At 44.7% G+C, this 22,489-nt stretch overlaps 1 protein-coding gene across 1 annotated transcript in view; it reads left to right on the top strand.

Moving 5' to 3' along the window:
* Positions 1 to 22,489, top strand: part of dnah10 (dynein axonemal heavy chain 10) — a gene marked incomplete at both ends in the record, with an annotated part of 56,865 nt that overhangs the window by 14,394 nt on the left and 19,982 nt on the right. The window contains 42 exons of the mRNA XM_084176368.1: positions 1,485 to 1,642; positions 1,803 to 2,033; positions 2,245 to 2,435; positions 2,631 to 2,829; positions 3,042 to 3,236; positions 3,341 to 3,511; positions 3,750 to 3,926; positions 4,142 to 4,315; positions 4,497 to 4,663; positions 4,771 to 4,922; positions 5,044 to 5,208; positions 5,338 to 5,545; positions 5,702 to 5,858; positions 5,958 to 6,437; positions 8,005 to 8,163; positions 8,290 to 8,406; positions 8,525 to 8,627; positions 8,739 to 8,917; positions 10,951 to 11,162; positions 12,334 to 12,490; positions 12,658 to 12,891; positions 13,154 to 13,276; positions 13,386 to 13,619; positions 13,821 to 14,044; positions 14,213 to 14,482; positions 14,591 to 14,774; positions 14,889 to 15,023; positions 15,160 to 15,312; positions 15,504 to 15,692; positions 15,838 to 15,984; positions 16,214 to 16,405; positions 16,549 to 16,667; positions 16,791 to 16,949; positions 19,329 to 19,464; positions 20,024 to 20,146; positions 20,255 to 20,386; positions 20,639 to 20,855; positions 20,983 to 21,102; positions 21,319 to 21,464; positions 21,625 to 21,777; positions 21,934 to 22,194; positions 22,310 to 22,482. Coding sequence (XP_084032494.1) covers positions 1,485 to 1,642; positions 1,803 to 2,033; positions 2,245 to 2,435; positions 2,631 to 2,829; positions 3,042 to 3,236; positions 3,341 to 3,511; positions 3,750 to 3,926; positions 4,142 to 4,315; positions 4,497 to 4,663; positions 4,771 to 4,922; positions 5,044 to 5,208; positions 5,338 to 5,545; positions 5,702 to 5,858; positions 5,958 to 6,437; positions 8,005 to 8,163; positions 8,290 to 8,406; positions 8,525 to 8,627; positions 8,739 to 8,917; positions 10,951 to 11,162; positions 12,334 to 12,490; positions 12,658 to 12,891; positions 13,154 to 13,276; positions 13,386 to 13,619; positions 13,821 to 14,044; positions 14,213 to 14,482; positions 14,591 to 14,774; positions 14,889 to 15,023; positions 15,160 to 15,312; positions 15,504 to 15,692; positions 15,838 to 15,984; positions 16,214 to 16,405; positions 16,549 to 16,667; positions 16,791 to 16,949; positions 19,329 to 19,464; positions 20,024 to 20,146; positions 20,255 to 20,386; positions 20,639 to 20,855; positions 20,983 to 21,102; positions 21,319 to 21,464; positions 21,625 to 21,777; positions 21,934 to 22,194; positions 22,310 to 22,482 — 7,576 coding nt within the window. The remainder of the gene's footprint in view (positions 1 to 1,484; positions 1,643 to 1,802; positions 2,034 to 2,244; positions 2,436 to 2,630; positions 2,830 to 3,041; positions 3,237 to 3,340; positions 3,512 to 3,749; positions 3,927 to 4,141; positions 4,316 to 4,496; positions 4,664 to 4,770; positions 4,923 to 5,043; positions 5,209 to 5,337; positions 5,546 to 5,701; positions 5,859 to 5,957; positions 6,438 to 8,004; positions 8,164 to 8,289; positions 8,407 to 8,524; positions 8,628 to 8,738; positions 8,918 to 10,950; positions 11,163 to 12,333; positions 12,491 to 12,657; positions 12,892 to 13,153; positions 13,277 to 13,385; positions 13,620 to 13,820; positions 14,045 to 14,212; positions 14,483 to 14,590; positions 14,775 to 14,888; positions 15,024 to 15,159; positions 15,313 to 15,503; positions 15,693 to 15,837; positions 15,985 to 16,213; positions 16,406 to 16,548; positions 16,668 to 16,790; positions 16,950 to 19,328; positions 19,465 to 20,023; positions 20,147 to 20,254; positions 20,387 to 20,638; positions 20,856 to 20,982; positions 21,103 to 21,318; positions 21,465 to 21,624; positions 21,778 to 21,933; positions 22,195 to 22,309; positions 22,483 to 22,489) is intronic.

Genomic DNA, 22,489 nt, shown 5'->3' with positions numbered 1-22,489 from the left:
TGGCCCATTCCTCCTGACAGAGCTGGTGTAACTGAGTAAGGTTTTAGGCCTCCTTGCTCGCACATGCTTTTTCAGTTCTGCCCACACATTTTCTATAGGATTGAGGTCAGGGCTTTGTGATGGCCACTCCAATACCTTGACTATGTTGTCCTTAAGCCATTTTGCCACAACTTTGGAAGTATGCTTGGGGTCGTTGTCCATTTGGAAGACCCATTTGCGACCAAGCTTTAACTTCCTGACTGATGTCTTGAGATGTTGCTTCAATATATCCACATAATTGTCCTTCCTCATGATGCCATCTATTTTGTGAAGTGCACCAGACCCTCGTGCAGCAAAGCACCCCCACAGCATCATGCTGCCACCCCCGTTCTTCACGGTTGGGATGGTGTTCTTAGGCTTGCAAGCCACCCCCTTTTTCCTCCAAACATAACGATGGTCATTATGGCCAAACAGTTCTATTTTTGTTTCATCAGACCAGAGGACATTTCTCCAAAAAGTACGATCTTTGTACCCATGTGCGGTTTTGGAGCAGTGGCTTCTTCCTTGCTGAGCGGCCTTTCAGGTTATGTCGATATAGGACTCGTTTTACTGTGGATATAGATAATTTTGTACCTGTTTCCTCCAGCATCTTCACAAGGCCCTTTGCTGTTGTTCTGGGATTGATTTGCACTTTTCGCACCAAAGTACGTTCATCTCTAGGAGACAGAACGCGTCTCCTTCCTGAACGGTATGACGGCTCCCATGTTGTTAATACTTGCGTACTATTGTTTGTACAGATGAACGTGGTACCTTCAGGTGTTTGGAAATTGCTCCCAAGGATGAACCAGACTTGTGGAGGTCTACCATTTTTTTGTGAGGTCTTGGCTGATTTCTTTTCATTTTCCCATGATGTCAAGCAGCGAGGCACTGAGTTTGAAGGTAGGCCTTGAAATACATCCACAGGTACACCTCCAATTGACTCAAATAATGTCCATTAGCCTATCAGAAGCTTCTGAAGCCATGACATCATTTTCTGGAACTTTCCAAGCTGTTTAAAGGCACAGTCAACTTAGTGTATGTAAACTTCTGACCCACTGGAATTGTGATACAGTGAATTATAAGTGAAATAATCTGTCTGTAAACAATTGTTGGAAAAATTACTTGTGTCATGCACAAAGTAGACGTCCTAACCGACTTGCCAAAACTATAGTTTGTTAACAAGAAATTTGTGGAGTGGTTGAAAAACGGGTTTTAATGACTCCAACATAAGTGTAAGTAAACTTCCTACTTCAACTGTATATCATACCATGAAATAGTTCCTCCTCCAAGACAGGACCCAACCATCAACAGGGTCAGGAATTAGTTCAGCAGCTACCATGCTCTCTCTAAGCATGATGTGTGTGAATGCATGCATCATGTAACAAGTGCACCGTTTTCTCTGGTGTTTTACACTGTATCTGAAGGTTTATGTGGTGAATGATAATTCCGTGGCCTCTCCATTTCAGGTGAGATTAAGCTGCACATCCCTGAACTGGACCTGGAGCCAGAGGTGGATGCGCTGCTGGCCACTCAAGAGGTGGTGGAAAAGCTGGAACAGTGTGTGATGAACTGGCAGACTCAGATCACCATCGTCATCGAGGAGCAGCAGAAGAAGAAACCACAGGTGAGAGAGAGGGAATAGCCTATTGGGCCCATACCTTTTATGTATGCAGACCTTTTATGATTCAAAATGAAAATAAATTAGTAACATTGTTGTTGTTTTTTAAGTAAAAATGGCTGGTTACTACTATTTCTGTTTGTTTTACACTTATTCCCATTCCCAGGTGCCAGGCCCCATGGCAGAGATAGATTTCTGGCGGGAGCGAACAGCCATCCTGAGTGCTCTGAGTGAGCAGCTCAAACTGCCTGTGGTGAAAAAGATCCTGGAGGTGATGACCAAAGCCGACCCGGTCACTGTCCAGAACCTGGACCTGACCGTGACCGAGCTCAGCAAGCTCCACGTGGAGTCTGTGGAGAATGTGCGCTTCCTCAGTACACTGGAGAGACACTTCAAGGTGGGCTCATAGTCCTGAGGAAGAGACCCTGTTCTCCCCAAACCTCACATTATGGCAGAAACATGCTATGTATTATTGAAAGATGTAGGTCTGACTATTCTGCTGCTGACAGATGGAATAAGCTATTTTGATATGTCATCCTTATATCCCGGAGGCTAAATTGTAGGCTCTTCTCCATGCCTTGACTTAGCATGTGTCTTGTGTGTTCCAGAACCTGGCCACGGGGGCAGACTTTGGTGTGATCCTGGACACCATCCCTCTGATGATGAACGGCCTGCGCATGGTGTGGATCATCTCCAGCCACTACAACAAGGACGAACGCATGGTGCCCCTTATGGAGCGTATTGCATGGGAGCTGTCTGAGCGTGTGGCTCGCGTCATCAATGTCCGCATGCTCTTCAAGTGAGTTGACCCTGCCCTCTTACCTCTTCTCATGACTTCAACTGTAACTCCACCCTTAGTTTTGGAATCCTAACTGTAATCCATAACCCTAAAACGGTTTTATACCAAAGTCATGTTTTCTCATCCTTTCTTTACAATGACATGTACTGTATGTCGCTGTCTTGGCTTGAATTTTATATTCTTTGTAATGGACAGAGACAAGAGGGAGGTAGCGAAGGCCAAAGCTCAGGATGGAAAGCAGGTGCTGGACCAGTGGAAAGCTTGTTACTTTGAGGTGCGGGCCAGGATTGAGACATCAGGTAGAGACCCACGCTGGGAGTTTGACCGTAAAAAGCTGTTTGAGAAGACCGACTATATGGCCTCCATCTGCCAGGACCTGTACAATATCCTGCAGGTCAGTTCAACCTGCCTGATTGACAAACACCTCAACATCCTCTCAATCTAACCTTAAACAGACCGACCACATCCATATCCTTTATTGATTCAATGACTAACCCACACCCTGTTTTTCCATGCGTTCTATGAATGCTCAACAATTTTGCTTTATGAAAACCAATTGTAAGGCATTCACTTCTGGCTAAACACAATAGGAACATACTTTTGCAGATATTGGAGGAGTTCTATAACATCTTTGGTCCAGAGCTGAAGGCAGTGACGGGGGATCCTAAGCGTATTGACGATGTGCTGCGCTGGGTAGACAGCCTGGTGGTGCCCATCGAGGAGCTCAGCTTCGACCCCTTCAACATCCGCAAGATGGGCAGCTGGAAGATGGTCATGCAGGACTTCAAGGCCAAGGTTCAGGTGGGAGCAGCAGGACATCTTGGTAGCAATTTTGGAATCCACATTCATTGATTCATTCATCACCAAGCCATGATTCACTCCTCTCACCTTGCCTGTCTACCCAGGCTGTCGAAGGAGAGGCCATCAACTTCATTGACCAGTCCTTCAAGACGCTGCGCTCTGCGTCGGCAGCCTTCGACATGCTGCTGAAGTTCAAACACATCCGCTCCAGAGAGGCCATCAACAACCAGATGATGATGAAGTTCAACGACATCCTGGCCCAGTACTGCAAAGAGGTACATCAAAAGAACAGAAAATAACACAAATGTGTTGATTGGATTTGTCTTGAAATAAGTTCCAGCCTTATAATATATAATCTTATATTTTTCATAGAATTTGTAGAGTTCAAAAGGTACTCGCACTCAAATAATATAATTTGTATACACAATGTGGCATCTGGATGGAGTCATGGTAATGGTGTGAGCTTTAGGAAAGCTGGGTCACTTCTTGGCTCTGTTGTGTGTTGTGAGATAGGTGGACATAATCAACGGGATATTTGTGAAGTGCAAGGACAACCCTCCTCTGAATAAGAACCAACCCCCAGTGGCTGGAGCCATCTACTGGGAGCGCTCTCTCTTCCACCACATCAAACACACCATCATCCGCTTCCTGGAGGTCACAGATATGCTGGAGAGTGAGCCTGGCAAAGCGGTGAGATAACTGAGCAACTAACTAACTAATCCAAGTAATTGCTCCATGTTGTACATCACATGTATGTCTTAATGAGGGTCTTTTTGGATGTCTCCCAAATGGAATCCTATTCCCTGGTCAAAAGTAGTGCACTACATAGGGAATAGGGTGCCATTTGGGATAAAACCTTTGTCTGAAACAGCTTTTTTACAGCACCATCTTCCTCTCCTCCTTAGGCCAAGGCCAAGTACCTGGAAGTGGGGATCCGTATGAAGGAATATGAGCAGAAGAAGTATGAGCGCTGGCGTGAGGAGACGGAACAGAGCCTGCCCCTGCTGATGAAGAGGACCCTGCTGGTCATGGTCAACAGCTCAGGGGTCGTCACCGGAGAACAGGCCCCTCTAGACATGGTACTTAGTAACACACCATTGGGCGGCTGGGCCTAGGCTGAAATACACCTTTCCTCACCAACAAGGCTTTTATGAACAAGTCTATCCTGTAAAGATCTTGTGAAGTCCCTTAACGTTGTCTCTTGGGTCATATGTCCTTGCATCTCTGCATACTTTCTTTCTTTCTTTCTTTCTTTCTCAGACTGGCCCAGCAACTGAGCGGGACATGGAGAGGGGGGTGCGTTACATGATGAACTTTGCCCCGGAGCTGAAGGAGATCATTTCAGAGACCAAGTACTTGGAGCAATTGGGCTACTCTGTGCCTGAGCTGGCCCGTAATGTGGCTCTGCAAGAGGACAAATTCCTCAGGTGATATTTCCACACAACCAACACTAAGTGACAACAGATGGAAACGGCTAAACCAGTTTGTGTACTCATCACAGTTGTCCTAACCTGCTTTAACACTATGTTACTAGATATGTGGATGGGTTGAAGAACCTGGTGAACCGCTACCACTCTCTGATGGACTGTCTGAACGATGCAGAGTTCTTCCTACTGGCCGAGCAGATCCAGGAGCTGAGGAGGGTGATGCGCTCAGGATACAAGAGGCTCAACTGGAACGCCCTGGGTACATACGCTCTGCTCTGACATGATGAAATAAAAGTGCATTTGATGTTTTCATTGTTTTTCGTTCCCCAATGTGAGTACATGTCACAATACTCAGAGGTACCTGTCCTTTCTGGTTTAAGGCATCTCTGAGTTCATCAACCGAGGCACCCAGGCTGCGTCTAAGTTTGAGTCGCTTGTCAATCAAATTCAGAAGAATGAGAGGGACATTGATGCCAAGCTGCAGTCCATTGAGACAGCCAACTTATTCAAATTTCCAGCCCCAGACAAATCAGATGACCTACCAGGTAAACAGAATGTCAATACTATTTAGAATGACATTGGGTAAGCTAAAATATCACATCAAGTGGGAACAAGAGTCTGATAAATTGGCATTTTCAGTAGTTTAGCCTTCCTCACTGTAACTGTGGTTTTAGGAGTGAAAGAGTTCTGTGAGCTGATCGAGCGAGAGAGGGCGAAGGATCTGAATCTGTTGAGTAGGAAGTTCACAGCCATTGGCCCCCTGCTCACCAAGATGGAGAGTCTGATCATGCAGACCAACAGTGGCAAAGCCAAGCGCATGGGCCAGTACTACACCTACTGGGAATGCAAGGTCTTTGACTCCCTCACCAAGATGGTGCTCAGGTGGGACATTTAGCATACCTCTTTCCAGGTGGCTTTAACTACAGGCAAATACACATTGTGGTATTGTAAGCTATGGAAAAATTGATAATGTTTCATGATTTGAGATGAAAGGTGTGAACATAACAGTGCATTATCTCTGTTATCTCTCTCTCGTAGGAACATCCAGACTTTTAACATGGCCATGATGGGCAACACCCCACTTTTCCAAATTGAAACCATCTTGTCTGCCCCTGAGATTGTGCTGCACCCCAAAAACAACGAGGTGTACAAGCTCCTCATGCAGTGTGTCAGAGACTGTGTAGAGAGCACCAAAGTAGGACACAACACCCTTCCCTTCCCCCATACCTGTTTACCAACATATAACAACATCCCTGTGTAGTGTATGACTGGTGTGACTCTCTTCTCCCACTAGCGGTTTGTGCGTTGGATGCATGGCACCTGTATAGAGTGTCCTCCTCAGCGTGTTGATGGAGAGGATGAGTCGGTGGTGTTCAGTTTCTACAGCGAGGTGTGTCAGCACCCCCAGGTCAATGAAAGGGCCATGGCCGTCTCCCAGAATATCCAGCGCCTACTCAGCGCCGTGGGACGCTACCTCAACCGCTGGAAGCGCTACCGGCCCCTCTGGAAGCTGGACAAGGCCATCGTCATGGAGAAGTTTGCCGCAAAGAGGCCCTCCTATGTCATGTATGACGAGAAGCTGCAGTTCTATGCCCGGGTCAGCGTGGAGGTGGCGCTGCAGCCGCTGGTGAAGGATGAGCACATTATAAGGCTGAACCTGGAGCCTCTGGCCCGCACCGTGCAGGAGAACGCCCAAGCCTGGGTCAACTCTCTGGGCAGATTGCTCAACGAGTCAGCCCGAGAGGACCTGTTCAACCTGCGGGATGAGCTACTGGTACGGCATACTTATTATTCAGTCAACGTTCCTATCGGTCCTAGACTATGGCGACATCATCTACAGTATATGAGCGCAGCTGCCACTTCATTAAAGCCGTTAGATGCAGTTTATCATAGCTTACTGCGCTTTATTACGGCAGACAGTTTTATTGCTCATCACTACCAGAAAGTTGGTTGGCCCTCTTTGATGTCACGTAGGTTGATACATTGCTATGTTTTCATTTATAAAGTCCTTTTACATAAACTCCCACTGTACCTAACATCATTACTAAACTTTAGACTTATGAGTTACCACACCCGGTCTCAGGGATGGCTAACTCTGAAAAAACCTTCTTAGATTGGATGTTTTGGTGCCTCTAGGGCAATTCAGAAAGCTGATTGAGGACCTTATTACTGATGAATGTGTTTGTTTTTTATGACTGTGATTTTCTCTCTGCTTGCATTTTGTACAGTGCCGTGAAAAGTATTTGGCCCCTTTCTGGTTATCTCTATTTTGCGTATTTTCTATATTGAATGTTGTCAGATCTTCAACCAAAACCTAATATTAGATAAAGGGAGCCTGAGTTTACGAATACCCACCCCCCAAATTATACTTATTTTATTTATTTAATTAACAAAGTTATGCAACACCCAATTCCCCTGTGTGAAAAAGTAATTGCACTCTTACACTCAAAAACTGGTTTTGCCACCTTTAGCTGCAATGACTGCAACCAAATGCTTCCTGTAGTTGTTGATCAGTCTCTCACATTGCTGTGGAGGAAATTTGTCCCACTCTTCCCTGCAGAACTGCTTTAACTCAGCGACATTTGTTGGTTTTCATACAATAACTGCTTGTTTCAAGTCCTGCCACAACATCTCAATTGGAATTAGGTCTGGACTTTGACTAGGCCATTCCAAAACTTCAAATGTTTTGCCTTTTAACAGTTTTCATGTAGACTTGATTGTGTGTTTTGGATCATTGTCTTGCTGCATGACCCAGCTGCGCTTCAGCTTCAGCTCACAGACGGATGGCCTGACATTCTCCTGTAGAATTATCTGATACGGAGCAGAATTGATGGTTCCTTCTATTAAGGCAAAACCATGCTTGACCGGAATGAGGTTCTTACTGTGGAATGGAGTGTTTGGTTTTCGCCAGACATAATGGGACCCATCTCGTCCAAAAAGGTGACTGAAGTTTGCCAAAAAGCACCTGGAAGCACCTGGATGATCATCAAGACTATTGGAAGAATGTTCTATGGACAGATGAGTCAAAGTATATCTTTTTGGACGACATGGGTTGAAGATCTGATAACATTCAGTATAAAAAATATGCAAAAATAGAGAAAATCTGAAAGGGGGCAAATACTTTTTCACAGCACTGTATTTATATTTTGATGTGTGTATTTTCTGTAATTTCTGTAATTCAGGGCTCATCTGTAAAAGAGACCTTGGTCTCAGTATGACTCCCTGATAAAATAAAGGTTAAATAAAAAATAAATACATACTATGAATTGCTGCTATACTCCTCAACTCTATTTCTTACTAAGCAACCCCTCATGTTTGTGTATGATTGTATTGTTGAATAGCAACAGTCTGAGAACCTGAAGAGGAGCCCAAACACCCTGGAGGACTTGAAGTTTGTCCTGGGCACCATCTCAGACATCAGGGACATGTCTCTGGCTGTGGAGATGAGGTTCACTGACATCCAGGAGAGATACAGGACCCTGGGCATGTACAAAGTAGAGGTGAGGAACATACATTACTCAAGTGTCTGTATATTGTCTCTTTGCTATTTGTCTGTATAGTTTTCCCTTTTGAGTGTATTGTGTTGCTGTCCCCTGGTTGAGTGTGGATCCCTGTGTGTGTTGCAGGCCACGGAGGAGGAGCTGGAGTTGTCGGCTAGTATCGGTCGGCTGTGGAGTGAGCTGTTTGAAGAATCCAGACTGGTGGACCGCAGCCTGGGACGGGTCAAGAAGACCTTCACTGAGGTGAGACAGACGCCACGACACCTTGACCAACACTAACTTCACCATCACAGTCTCACCTATATCTATCATTATGATCCTCATCCCAAAACCTACATCCCCTCTCTCCCCTGTCTCACAGATTACTAAGGAGCAGATTGAGAAGTATAAGCAGGAGCTGACCATCTTTGCAGAGAGCTTCAACATGCATGGACCTGGAGCTGTTGGAGACAACCTGGAGAAAGGTAAGTGTTGAACCCCCTTCCCATCAGACTGTCCTAACAGCCCCATCACTGCTTTCTGGGTGATTTAATATGTCTTTCTACTGGACCTGTCTTTTCCAATTCTCTGTGTAGGAGTGACAGTGATGGGGACCTATGAGACAGAACTAGCCAAGATAGAGGCGGGACGTCAAGAGTTGGCCAATGCAGAGAAGCTCTTTGACCTGCCAATCACCATGTACACAGAGCTGCAAAATGTACAGAAGGAGATGAAGGGCCTGCGACAGATCTATGAGATCTACACGTCTCAGAAGGTAAGAGTTTGTGGGTTGAGTACAGTGTGTGTTTGTGTAGTAGAAAACACAATGGGGCCATACTTGCAAACATAAGCAAGCATTTAAAGTTAAACAGGTTCTCACGCACAAAATGGTTGATTTACTTGCATGTGACAGAAAGCTAAATAGAGCCCCACAGTGGAAACAAAGGTGATTGTATTGATAAAAGTCACCTTGTCCTAGAGAGATTTACACGGATATCAAAACGTCACGCCAGGGTAAGCCTACACGAAACACAGCCCTTATTTTAAGTGTTTCTAAAAATTAATGGTGGGGAAAACGATTGGAACCATTTCCCTGTTTAACCTCTAGGTTTTATGGGTATTATGACTCATACTGTGGTACTCTATAGTAGCTGGTCCCATCAGATGACATGGCACACGTTAGCCCTTTTCTAACCTCACCAGGTGGCATGGTTACATCCTGCAGCCAATTAAAATCATAGAAGTAGTTGGACGTGTTCCAACACTTGTTCATGGAAGCATCCTTAACATACCTCAGTCCAACAACACATTCTGATCATCAAAGCAACTAGGCTATCATGTGTATTTGACTGACTGGTCAAATTGCTCTCTGTGTAAAGTTCCTAGTCCATGTAGTCGTCGCAGATTTTCGCAAGAGTTCGAATCACGTTAGTCCCCCCCCCCCCCTTTGAAATATAGATTTACATGTAGCCTATTGGGTTAGTGCGTGCAGAGGTGTCAAACTCATTCCACGGAGGGCCGAGTGTCTGCGGGTTTTTGGTTTATCCTTTCAATTAAGTTCCTTACTAATTAGTGACCTTAATTCATCAATCAAGTACAAGGGTGGAGCGAAAACCCGCAGACACTCGGCCCTCCGTGGAATGAGTTTGACACGTGGGTTAGTGTGTTGAAAAGGACATTCATTTAATTTCAGCCTTGCACACAAACACACCGCTATTGCCTAAAAATCTCATTGCATAGGCTATCTTACATGGACGTGTACACCTAAATGTAGGCCAACATTTTATATGCATTTTTATAATCATCTGCTTTGTCTAAAGTGTTATTTCACTAGAGAAGGATGATCCAAAGTGGAAATACAGTAGAAATAGTTTGCACTCTCGTTATCATCCTACAGGTGGCGGTATTGCATCTTAAATCAACAGTCTTACTGTAGTAAGACACTTGGCTGTCATTAGTATATTCTAATGTATGCTACACTTACATGCAGGCCTACAATGTTTTATAGTTTATGCACTATTATAATAATCCCCTTTGTCACATGCGTTTTGAATCGAGCATCAAGGACCAACATTGAACAGAGTTTTCCTCAACAAAAAAGCTTAATGCGAGGTGGGCTCGAACCCATTGTTAAAAAGCACTATCAATTACCAGTCAACCACTTTAGTAGTATGTGCCTCCTAGAAGTGATGAGAACTGCGATTTGATAAATCTATAAGGCTCTTCGTTTTTTTAACGATGTATAATAAGCTTTCTTGTAAGGACCTCATTTATGTTTTTTTCCATAAAAGCACATGGATGTGAGTGAAATTGTCATATATGCGAAAATGGGAAAATGTTGTCTATTGTTACTAGTAGCTAGTAGCTTAGTCAAGAATGCATCAGTGCAATATTGGCACACAACATTTTGTTACAGACCAATGGAACAAGTAAACCTTGAATTTGTAGGTTTAACATATCCTTCTAGTGGCCAGGGTTGACCTATTTTAAGAAATTCCATTGGTTGGTGGATAGAAAATCTAAGATCTTTGATAGGCTGAAGCGGAAGTTGTGCCGGGATGTAATCACTTCCACCTGTTGAGGTTAGCATAGGGCTAACTTGTACCATGTTATCTGATGGGACCAGCTACAATTTAACATTCGGTCACATGCTAGTAAATCGACTATTTTAATTGGCTGATACGCATTTTGTGCGTGAAAACCTGTTTAACTTTAAATGCATGCTTATGTTTGCAAGTATGGCTCCAATGTTTTCTAGAGTTCTGTGTTTATTGCCTTTATGTGTGTTGCCTTATGTGTGTCTTTCAGGCAGCTAAGACGGAGTGGTCCCAGACTCTGTGGGTGAACCTGAACATCCAGCTGCTGCAGGAGGGCGTTGAGAGCTTCATTAAGAGTCTGAGGAAGCTGCCTAAAGATGTGCGGGGCCTACCTGTGTCCTTCTTCCTGGAGGGACGCATGAAGGAGTTCAAAGAGTCCCTACCTCTCCTTCTGGACCTGAAGAACGAGGCCCTCAGAGACAGGTACACCTAATCACCTATGGATGTGGACTTAGAGAGTAGGATGTTTAGGGGACAGAACCTGATATCAACACACAGGCCCTATAACAATCACATGACTGTAGTGGGCAGTAATATTTGATATGTGTATATACAGTATATTATATATACATCACATGCCACTCGTAAATAGACTAAGCAATTAGCCAATTAAAATGTTCATCTGACTCCATAAAGATAATTAAAATATACAATCAAGCATTAGTCAATGAGTTGATGTTGACTAGCAAGAATTGGTCTGAGAATTGCCTATATCAAAGGCAGATATTTAATTAACATTGTAAAATGAATGGATTCACATACAAGGCATAAAGCTTAAGTTGCAAAGCATTAACAAGCATTACAAAGCATACTTCTAGGCATATAGATCCTAAGGTTAACTTAGAAGACAAAGCATGAACAAAGAGATGCCTAGTAGGCCAGAGGCCTAGAAGCCTAAGAAATGAGAATTGATCATACAACCTTCCTCCATGGACTGGATACAGCATAAGAGCAAGAACAAAGGCATTTAATTCCATTTATAACATCTGAAAGTGTAACCTTTCAACCTAAAACCAACCACCATTGACCAATCAAACGATACCAAGTTTACAGTAACGTAAACACTCCCAGGCCCAATCTCCACAGGGTGTCACAGCATCTAAAGGCTTGTGTGGGGGATGAGACCAATGTAAATAAGACATAATTCCTGAGAAGACAAAACCTTTGCATAATAGAGTAATTTAGAGTTCACCCTGTACAGATACAAGTAACAACATAGATAATACATCCATATAGATAGCATCAGAGTTATCCTCAGTGAACAAGTTTCAGATAGATACCAAACATGGATAATATAGTATTATTCTATCACTCATTCAATAGCCAGTCGTCTGGATACTGTAACAGAGAGATACATTTTGGCCCCTCAGAGGGGGAAGGGCTAACTAGTCCATGAGCATTGTCCTTTGTGCTTTCCTTGTGTTCCTGGACCATTTGCCATGCAACTCCAGGTGTCAGAGAGCACATAAAGTAGGGCAGAGCCTACATGACCAACAAAATACCTCCTGAAAAAACAAATTAAATGAATGTGGTTTTAATGTATTTATTTATACAGAGAGTATGTGAACGTTTGTTTGTCCTTGATCCCGCTCAGACACTGGAGGGAGCTGATGGAGAGGACTAACACAAGCTTTGAGATGAATCCAGACACCTTCACTCTGGAGAACATGTTTGCCATGGAGCTGAACAAGTATGGCAATGTAATCGGTGAGATTGTCACCTCAGCTGTCAAAGAGCTCAGCATTGAGAAGGCAAGCAACCCCTTTAGGACTGTTATTTCATCACACAAAGCTGAAATTGTACAATTCTCTTTGCGGTGTGTTCAACATTGTATGGTCAGTATCAATAACTAAACATTGAGTTTATATGTCATTTACATTGTGGTAATGTGTGTCTGTGTGTGTGTGTGTGTATACAGGGAGTGAAGGAGGTGGTGGAGACCTGGGAGAATATGAAGTTTAGTGTGCAGCGCTACTTCAAAGGCACCCAGGAACGTGGCTCAATCCTGGGGGTGGTGGACGAGATCCTGCAGAACCTGGATGACAATGCCATGAACCTCCAGAGCATGGCAGGCAGCCGCTTCGTAGGGCCCTTCCTGGCCACCATACAACAGTGGGAGAAGAGCCTGTCCCTCATCAGCGAAGTCATAGAGGTCAGTCAATGTGTGCGTCCCAAATAGCACCCTATTCCCTAAATAGTGCACTACTTTTTACCAGGGTCCATAGTGCACTATGTAGGGAATAGGGTGCCCTTTGGGACGTAGCCAGTGACCTTTGGGTCATAGATCACGGAAGAGTTAAAATACTGTTGCGTTCACCTCTCATCACAAGTTCATTGTCATTTGAAACCACCGTTGAGTATAATGGTAACCACCCATACAGGATCTGTGATGAAATGATATGGCATCTCCTAAGGTTTGGATACTGGTGCAGCGCAAGTGGATGTACCTAGAGAGCATCTTCATTGGAGGGGATATCCGCTCTCAGTTACCTGAGGAAGCCAAGAAATTTGACAACATTGACAAAATGTTCAAAAAGGTGATTGACTTGACTCCCACTTCTATTAGAACATAATTAAACACAACACATAATGCTTTTAGACAGTATTGTCTTACTTAGTTTTGTGTGCTTGCATGGTCTACTCTAGATCATGACAGATACAGTGAAGGACCCAGGAATTAAGAGGTGCTGTCTGGTGCCCAACCGGCTGGCTGACCTGCAGAGTCTGAGTGATGGTCTGGAGCGCTGCCAGAAGAGTCTCAACGACTACCTGGACTCCAAACGCAATGCCTTCCCTCGCTTCTTCTTCATCTCCGACGACGAGCTGCTCAGCATCCTGGGTAGCAGCGACCCTGTCTGCGTCCAGGAGCACATAATCAAGGTACTGTAGCATGTCACTACAGGCCAGAGATGGTTCTCTTCAAGTGATCAAGGTGTAGTCAAATTTGTGGCTCTTCTTGCTCAAGATTTTAAGCAAGGATTAGACGGGTACTGTAAACCTGCTCTTTTCTTCTGGTAAAAGTTGGCTCCTAAAGTGTGTGGAATTAACGTTGCAATTTTCTCCCTTTTTCCTCCCACCCAGATGTATGACAACATAGCGTCTCTGCGGTTTGACGTGGGGAGTAACGGGGAGACGGTGGCGGGGGCCCTGGTGTCTGCGGAGGGAGAGGTGATGGACCTGAAGCAGCCGGTGCCAGCCGAGGGCCGGGTGGAGGACTGGATGACTGGAGTACTGCTGGAGATGAGGAGGACCAACAGACTCATCACCAAGGAAGCCATCTTCCGCTACTGTGAAGACAGGGGCAGGTCAGTGTGTTTCAGAAACTGACCTACTTCTGTCTTCAAAGTAAAACTTTGTCTGTGTATAAGATGCCTGTGAAATATTCAGCAGCACCAGTCCATAGTGTGTGAAAGATGATACTTGATATTGTTCAAAAAGGAGATGAACCTAACGTTGTGGTGTGTTTCCCTCAGGATTGACTGGATGTTGCTGTACCAGGGGATGGTGGTGCTGGCTGGGAACCAAGTGTGGTGGACCTGGGAGGTGGAGGATGTCTTCCAGAAGGTGAAGAAGGGAGACAAGCAAGCGCTGAAGAACTACGCCAAGAAGATGCACCTGCAGATAGACGAGCTGGTGACACGCATTACTCAGCCCATGAAGAAGAACGACCGAAGCAAGATCAACACTGTCCTCATCATCGACGTCCATGCCAGAGACATTGTGGACAACTTTGTCCGGGACAGGTAGGGAACAACATAGTGCTTTGTTATTACACTTACTGTACTGCATGTAGTGACATATGACTTCAAATGAAAAGAAGATTATTTTATCCTAATTTCTCTCTCATGCAGTATAATGGACGCCCGTGAGTTTGAGTGGGAGAGCCAGCTGAGGTTCTACTGGGACCGGGAGCCCGATGATCTGTTTGTGCGCCAGTGCAGCGCTGCTTTCTCCTACGGTTATGAGTACATGGGGCTGAATGGTCGTCTGGTCATCACCCCGCTGACTGACCGCATCTACCTCACCCTCACACAGGTACAATACCTGAACCTCAGAAAGCTTTGTCAGTCTGTATTTACACACTGTTTAATGATGGAGGTGTATGATTTTGTCTAACTGTAACTACCACTGTGTTTGGGCTTGCCTCAGGCCCTGTCCATGTACCTGGGTGGAGCCCCCGCGGGGCCGGCTGGAACAGGGAAGACAGAGTCCACCAAGGACCTGGCCAAGGCTCTGGGCCTGCTGTGTGTGGTCACCAACTGTGGAGAGGGCATGGACTACATGGTGATGCCCCTCCTCACGCCAAAATGAAAGCTTTATTTCCTCTATTGTAGTCCACATTAATAGTTTCTTTATTTACCTTGTGTATTAATTTATCATGCTTCTCCTCTCCTCTGTCTTCCCCCTCCTCTGTGTCCAGGCTGTGGGGAAGATCTTGTCTGGCCTGGCCCAGTGTGGTGCCTGGGGCTGCTTTGATGAGTTCAACCGCATCGATGCCTCTGTGCTGTCTGTCATCTCCTCCCAGATCCAGACCATCCGCAACGCTCTCATCCTGCACCTCAAGAGGTTCCATGTAAGTTATTATGACACACTGTCATCTCTTCGATGTTTGGAGACTGCCTGGACAGTTCTGGATTGGGAGAGGGTGATACTAAAACCTTGCAATTTGAGTAGGTAGCCACAAAACGTTTTCCCTAAAGACTGTTGGTGACATTGACTCAGGACGCTTTGAACTCAGTACCCTCTATGTGTTGTGGGTGTCAGTTTGAGGGCCAGGAGATCAGCATGGACGACCGCATGGGCATCTTCATCACTATGAACCCTGGCTACGCTGGACGCACAGAGCTGCCTGAGTCAGTCAAAGCCCTGTTCAGACCTGTGGTGGTCATCGTCCCAGACCTGCAGATGATCTGTGAGATCATGCTCTTCTCAGAGGGATTCCTCTTGGCCAAGGTGAGCAGCACATCCTCTCATCAACACACACTCACTCTCACATACACACACACACACAAATACACATACAATGTTGTAGATAAATGTTGTGTCTGACATTGTTAAACACACACTCACTCAGTTAGTCATCTTCTTTTGAATGTAGATTCTGGCCAAGAAGATGACGGTGCTGTACAAGCTGGCCAGGGAGCAGCTGTCTAAGCAGTTCCACTATGACTTTGGCCTGCGGGCTCTTAAATCTGTGTTAGTGATGGCAGGAGAACTGAAGAGAGGCTCACCAGACCTCAATGAGGTAAAATTCTGGAAAGTCCACTGTGATACGATTCCTCTGTGTTGCACTTACAGTAAGGAGACAAAGAGAGCATTTATGATTTTCTGGAGGTTTTGGGTGGTTTTATTTCTATGCCCTTGAAGACATCTTTGACAATCACTCTCTTTCTCTCTACCTCTGTCTTTTTTCATTCTCTCTCCCGTTCTCCTTCCTCACCTCCTCACCCTCTCTCTCCCCTTTTCTCTCTCAGGATGTGGTGTTGATGCGTGCCCTGCGTGACATGAACCTGCCTAAGTTTGTGTTTGAGGATGTGCCTCTGTTCCTAGGGCTGATCTCAGACCTGTTCCCGGGGCTTGACTGCCCCCGTGTGTGCTACCCCAGCTTCAATGATGCTGTGGAGCAGACCCTGATGGAGAACAAATACCTTATCCTGTCCAACCAGGTGCCCTGGCTACCCATCTCTGTCTCAACTTGAAATCTCAGGGCATAGGCAACTTTGTGAAAATGACCATACGCATTGAAAGATGACAAAGTGGAGATGTTGATAAGTCCCTCTTCCTAATGCTGAGTGTCTGTGGTGTTCAGGTGGACAAGGTGGTCCAGATGTATGAGACCATGATGACCAGACACACCACTATGGTGGTGGGCCCCACAGGTGGAGGCAAGTCAGTGGTCATCAGCACCTTGTGCCAGGCCCAGACCAGGTCAGTGCCTCTCAGACCACTGTGACAGCTGGCATCACAACAGCCTGGCTTCTCAAAGCGTTCAACGGAGAGTGTTTTTAGGGATAGTAGCCCTCATAATTGTGGTTGTTTTCCTACCTACAGGTTAGGCTTGGTGACCAAGCTGTACTCCCTGAACCCTAAAGCCATGAGTGTCATCGAGGTGTACGGCATTCTGGACCCTGTCACCCGAGACTGGACTGATGGGATACTGTCCAACATCTTCAGAGACATCAACAAGCCCACCGACAAAAAGGAGAGGAGGTAAAGACCATGTCACTGCCATTCCCTTGTAGAATTCAACCTGAATTTTCTAGGTATTTTGTTGTATCCAATGCTATATACACTACCAGTCAAAAGTTTGGACACACCTACTCATTCAAGGGTTTTTCTTTATTTGTGCTATTTTCTACATTGTGGAATAATAGTGAAGACATCAAAACTATGAAATAGTTAAACAAATCAAAATATATTTTATATTTGAGATTCTTCAAATAGCCACCCTTTGCCTTGATGACAGCTTTGCACACTCTTGGCATTCTCTCAACCAGCTTCATGAGGTAGTCACCTGGAATGCATTTCAATTAACAGGTGTGCCTTCTTAAAAGTTAATTCATTTTTTTTTCGTCTTAATGCGTTTGAGCCAATCAGTTCTGTTGTGACAAGGTAGGGGGGTATACAGAAGATAGCCCTATTTGGTAAAAGACCAAGTCCATATTATGGCAAGAACAGCTCAAATAAGCAAAGAGAAACGACAGTCCATCATTACTTTACGACATGAATGTCAGTCAATACGGAACATTTCAAGAACTTTGAAAGTTTCTTCAAGTGCAGTCGCAAAAACCATCAAGTGCTATGATGAAACTGGCTCTCATGAGGACCGCCACAGGAATGGAAGACCCAGAGTTACCTCTGCTGCAGAGGATAAGTTCATTAGTTACCAGCCTCAGAAATTGCAGCCCAAATAAATGCTTCACAGAGTTCAAGTAACAGACACATCTCAACATCAACTGTTCAGAGGGGACTGTGTGCATCAGGCCTTCATGGTCGAATTGCTGCAAAGAAACCACTATTAAAGGACACCAATAAGAAGAAGAGACCTGCTTGATCTAAGAAACACGAGCAATGGACATTAGACTGGTGGAAATGTGTCCTTTGGTCTGGAGTCCAAATTGGAGATTTTTGGTTCAAACCGTTGTGTCTTTGTGAGACGCTGTGTCGGTGAACGGATGAACTCTGCATGTGTAGTTCCAACCATAAAGCATGGAGGAGGAGGTGTTATGCTGTGGGGGTGCTTTGCTGGTGACACTGTCTGTGATTTATTTAGAATTCAAGGCACACTTAACCAGCATGGCTACCACAGCATTCTGAAGCGATATGCCATCCCATCTGGTTTGGGCTTAGTGGGACTATCATTTGTTTTTCAACAGGACAATGACCCAACACACCTCCAGGCTGTGTAAGGGCTATTTTACCAAGAAGGAGAGTGATGGAGTGCTGCATCAGATGACCTGGCCTCCACAATCCCCTGACCTCAACCCAATTGGGATGGTTTGGGATGAGTCGGACCGCAGAGTGAAGGAAAAGTGGGGACTCCTTCAAGACTGTTGGAAAAGCATTCCAGGTGAAGCTGGTTGAGAGAATGCCAAGAGTGTGCAAAGCTTTCATCAAGGCAAAGGGTGGCTATTTGAAGAATCTCCATTTTGATTTGTTTAACACTTTTTTGGTTACAACATGATGCTATATGTGTTATTTCATAGTTTTGATGTCTTCACTATTATTTTACAAGGTAGAAAATAGTAAAAATAAAGAAAAACCCTTGAATGAGTAGGTGTGTCCAAACTTTTGACTGGTACTGTATACATAACGTTAGTCAGGTCCACAATTATTGTAAAAATGTATAATACAAATACTGAGCTAGCTATATTGTATGAAGAAAGAAAAAGGGACAATTATATAATTTTATACTAATACAATTGCTCTATTTTCATGTAATCTGACCATAGCACCAGTTCCAATCCAAGTGACAATGCCGGTAGCAAACTCCAGGCGTTTACATTTGTTGGATGACATGAAAATAGAGCTCTTTGACCACGCACACCAATAAGGAAATAAGGGGGCGTAAGCAGAAAATAACCCCATACCCATTACCTACTGTAAAATATAGTGTTGGATCTTTAATGTTATGGGGCTATTTTGCTTCCACTGGTCCTGGGGCCCTTGTTAATGTCTACGGCATTATGAACTTTACCCAACACCAGGACAAAAAGCTGGTTGCCTCTGCCAGTAGGATGAAACTTGTCCGCAAGGGGATCTTACAGCAAAACAATAACCCCAAGCACACATCAAAATCCACAAAGAAATGGTTAATTGACCACAAAATCAACATTTTGCAATGGCCATCTCAGTCTCCTTTTGACACATATCTTTTTGAGAAAAAAATATTACTTGTAAAACAAAATCACTTTCTCTGAACAATTGTATTAGTATAAAATAATATAATTTCCATAATTTCCATACAGTATAGCACAGTATTAGTATTATTTATTTTATACAGTCTTTTTTGCTAATCATAATCAAGGGTGCCAATAATTTGGGACATGACTGTATATCTCTTGTTGACACATGAACCCTTAACTACAGGTACATCCTGTTTGATGGGGACGTGGATGCTCTGTGGGTGGAGAACATGAACTCAGTAATGGATGATAACAAGCTGCTCACCCTGGCCAATGGAGAGAGGATCCGCCTGCAGAACCACTGTGCTATGCTATTTGAGGTTTGTCACTAAGATCACTATAGTCTCTTCAGACCACACCTTACTTGCACAGTTGTTAAAGGGATAGTTCAATTAAATAACAAAATGACATATTGGTTTCCTTACCCTGTAAGCAGTCGATGGGCAAGGTATGACAGCAATCCATTATTTGGTTTCGTTTCCCTGGCACTGTTTCCACATGCTAGCGTTTTAGCATTTGTGGCACAAATCCCATTCAAGTCATGGGACCCATATTAGCATGTTCAAATCATCTATACGTGACTTTGTTGAGCTTCACAATCAATTTTAGATACTTGTGAAAAATTTGGAGATGATGCGCACATTTTTTTTTATATCGGTCTCATGACTTGAAGAGGATTTGTGCCACAAATTCTAAAATGTTAGCATGTGGAAACAGTGCCAGGGAAACTAAATCAAAGCATGAATTGTTGTCATACCTTGTCCATAGACTGCTTACAGGGTAAGGAAATCATTGTGTCATTTTGTAATTTGGGTGAACTATCACTTAAAGAATTTCTCAATGCGAATCATAAATCAAATTGTCCATCATGTGTTGTAGGTTGGAGATCTGCAGTATGCCTCCCCTGCTACAGTCTCTCGCTGTGGGATGGTGTTTGTGGACCCCAAAAATCTTCGTTATACGCCCTACTGGCAGAAATGGGTCAGCAACAGACCTCCAAAGGTAAGGACATGATACAGTAATATGCATAAAGAATATTTATCCTTTCAGCATTATCAAAATGGATGTTGCAATGTCTCATCTTGTATCCACTTGTCTTTTCCTGGACAGGAACAGCCACACCTGGAGAAGCTGTTTGTAAAATACGTGCCCAGCACTATCGACATGATAGTGGAGGGTATTGTTGACGGCAAACAGGTGGAGAAACTGAAGACCATCGTCCCTCAGACAGATCTCAACATGGTTGGTACAGCCTGGCCTTCTCGAGTGTTATAACATGAGTGTTATAACATGTTGCTAATTATATTTACCCAAATTGAATCTCATGAACAGAATGCAGTATTTCCTGCAACAAAATCAGTTGCTGTATCACCCACCTAAGATTGGATTCAGCAAACTTCTTACCCTACATTTCTAGTTCCATAGTCCATTTTCATGATGGCTGTCCATAACCCCTGTCTGTCTGTTGTGTGTTGTGTTGTGTTGTGTGTACAGGTGACACAGTTGTCCATGATGCTGGATGCCCTGCTGGAGACAGAGGTCTATGATGCTGATGTTCTGGAGTGTTTCTTCCTGGAGGCTCTGTATTGCTCTCTGGGGGCCTGCCTGCTGGACAACGGACGGGCCAAATTTGATGATTTTGTCAAGAAACTGTCCAGCTTGACCACTGTTCATGATGAGAAGGCTCTTGCTGGACCTGGAGAGATTCCAGGTGAGAGAGGCAAACTGTCCAAGCCAAGGGTCAGATACAGTCATACTTAAATTTTTAATTCAGCTATTAGATACCCAAAACTACAAGTTATTCATAAAATGAATATTTGGGATGTCCGTTCACACAGGTTACCTGCCAACTCTGTACGATTTCCATTTTGATGGGACCAAGAAGAAGTGGGTTACCTGGAGCTCCCTGGTCACCAAATACATCCACAGCCCTGATGTGAAGTTCATCGATATCCTGGGTAAAGCATCAATGCATATGTGCTCATCAGAAAACAAATAAATAAGCCATCCACTGGATTCCTACAGATAGCAAATGTACCATTTTTTCAAACCTCACTTTCATTTTCTCCCTCACCATAATTGTTCTTCTCCCTCTTCCTTCTCCCTCTTTTTCCCTCCTCCATCTCTCTCTTTCTCTATCTCTCTCAATCTCTCTCTTCATCTCTTTCTTACAGTCCCTACCGTGGACACCACGCGAGCCAGCTGGCTACTGGAGCAGATGGTGAAGATCAAGAGGCCTGTAGTTCTGGTGGGAGAGTCTGGCACCTCCAAGACAGCCACTACTCAGAATTTCCTGAAGAACCTCAACATGGACACTACCGTGAGTTTACAACATAGGATGTCACAGAGACACAGGCAGAGCACATGACACTGAAATGGCAACCTATTCCCTATTCAGTGCACTACTTTTGACCAAGTCCAATTTAGGACACACACCATGTGTATGAACTATGTTTAATGTTGCTTCCTTGTGTCTCCAGATGATGCTGACCATCAACTTCTCATCACGGACCACCTCCATGGACCTCCAGAGGAACCTTGAGGCCAGCGTGGAGAAGAGGACCAAGGAGATATACGGCCCTCCCATGGGCAAGAGACTGCTGGTCTTTATGGATGACCTCAACATGCCCAGGGTAGGTACCTGCCTGCTCTTCTCTGGCACCCCATCACCCTCTCTTCCATTCCTCAACCTGCATCCTTTGCATGTGTGTCTGTGTTAATGTAGGTTAGCGTGTTGGTTTGTCTGGTTGATTGTATGTTGGTGTGTAATTGTACCTGTGTCCTATCAGGTGGATGAGTATGGGACCCAGCAGCCCATTGCCCTGCTGAAGCTGCTGTTGGACCGAGGAGGCATGTACGACAGAGGGAAGGAGCTGAACTACAAAGTTCTGAAGGACCTGGGCTTCATCGCAGCCATGGGGAAGGCAGGAGGTGGGAGGAACGAGGTGGACACCCGCTTCATCTCCCTCTTCAGTGTCTTCAACATCCCCTTCCCAGACGAGGACTCCCTCCATCTCATCTACTCCTCCATCCTCAAAGGACACACCAGGGTGAGACACACTGTCACAGATGTTAAAATACAGCTGTTACCACCAAAAACAGCATTCCCACACATTAACTATTGTATGAAATGACTTGATTGTACTCTAACCATTTAAACCGTAGCCGTTTGAGGAGTGCATCCAGAAGATGTGTGACAAGCTGACCTTCTGCACTCTGGAGCTGTACAAGAACATCATCAAAGACCTGCCGCCCACGCCATCCAAGTTCCACTACATCTTCAACCTCAGGGACCTGTCCAGGGTCTACAACGGTCTGGTCCTCACCAACGCTGAGAGGTCTTAA

This window comes from Coregonus lavaretus (genome assembly GCF_964263955.1).
Source record: "Coregonus lavaretus genome assembly, chromosome: 14".
In the NCBI taxonomy this organism is placed as follows: Eukaryota; Metazoa; Chordata; class Actinopteri; order Salmoniformes; family Salmonidae; genus Coregonus; species Coregonus lavaretus.
This window is presented reverse-complemented; position numbering and strand designations above follow the sequence as displayed.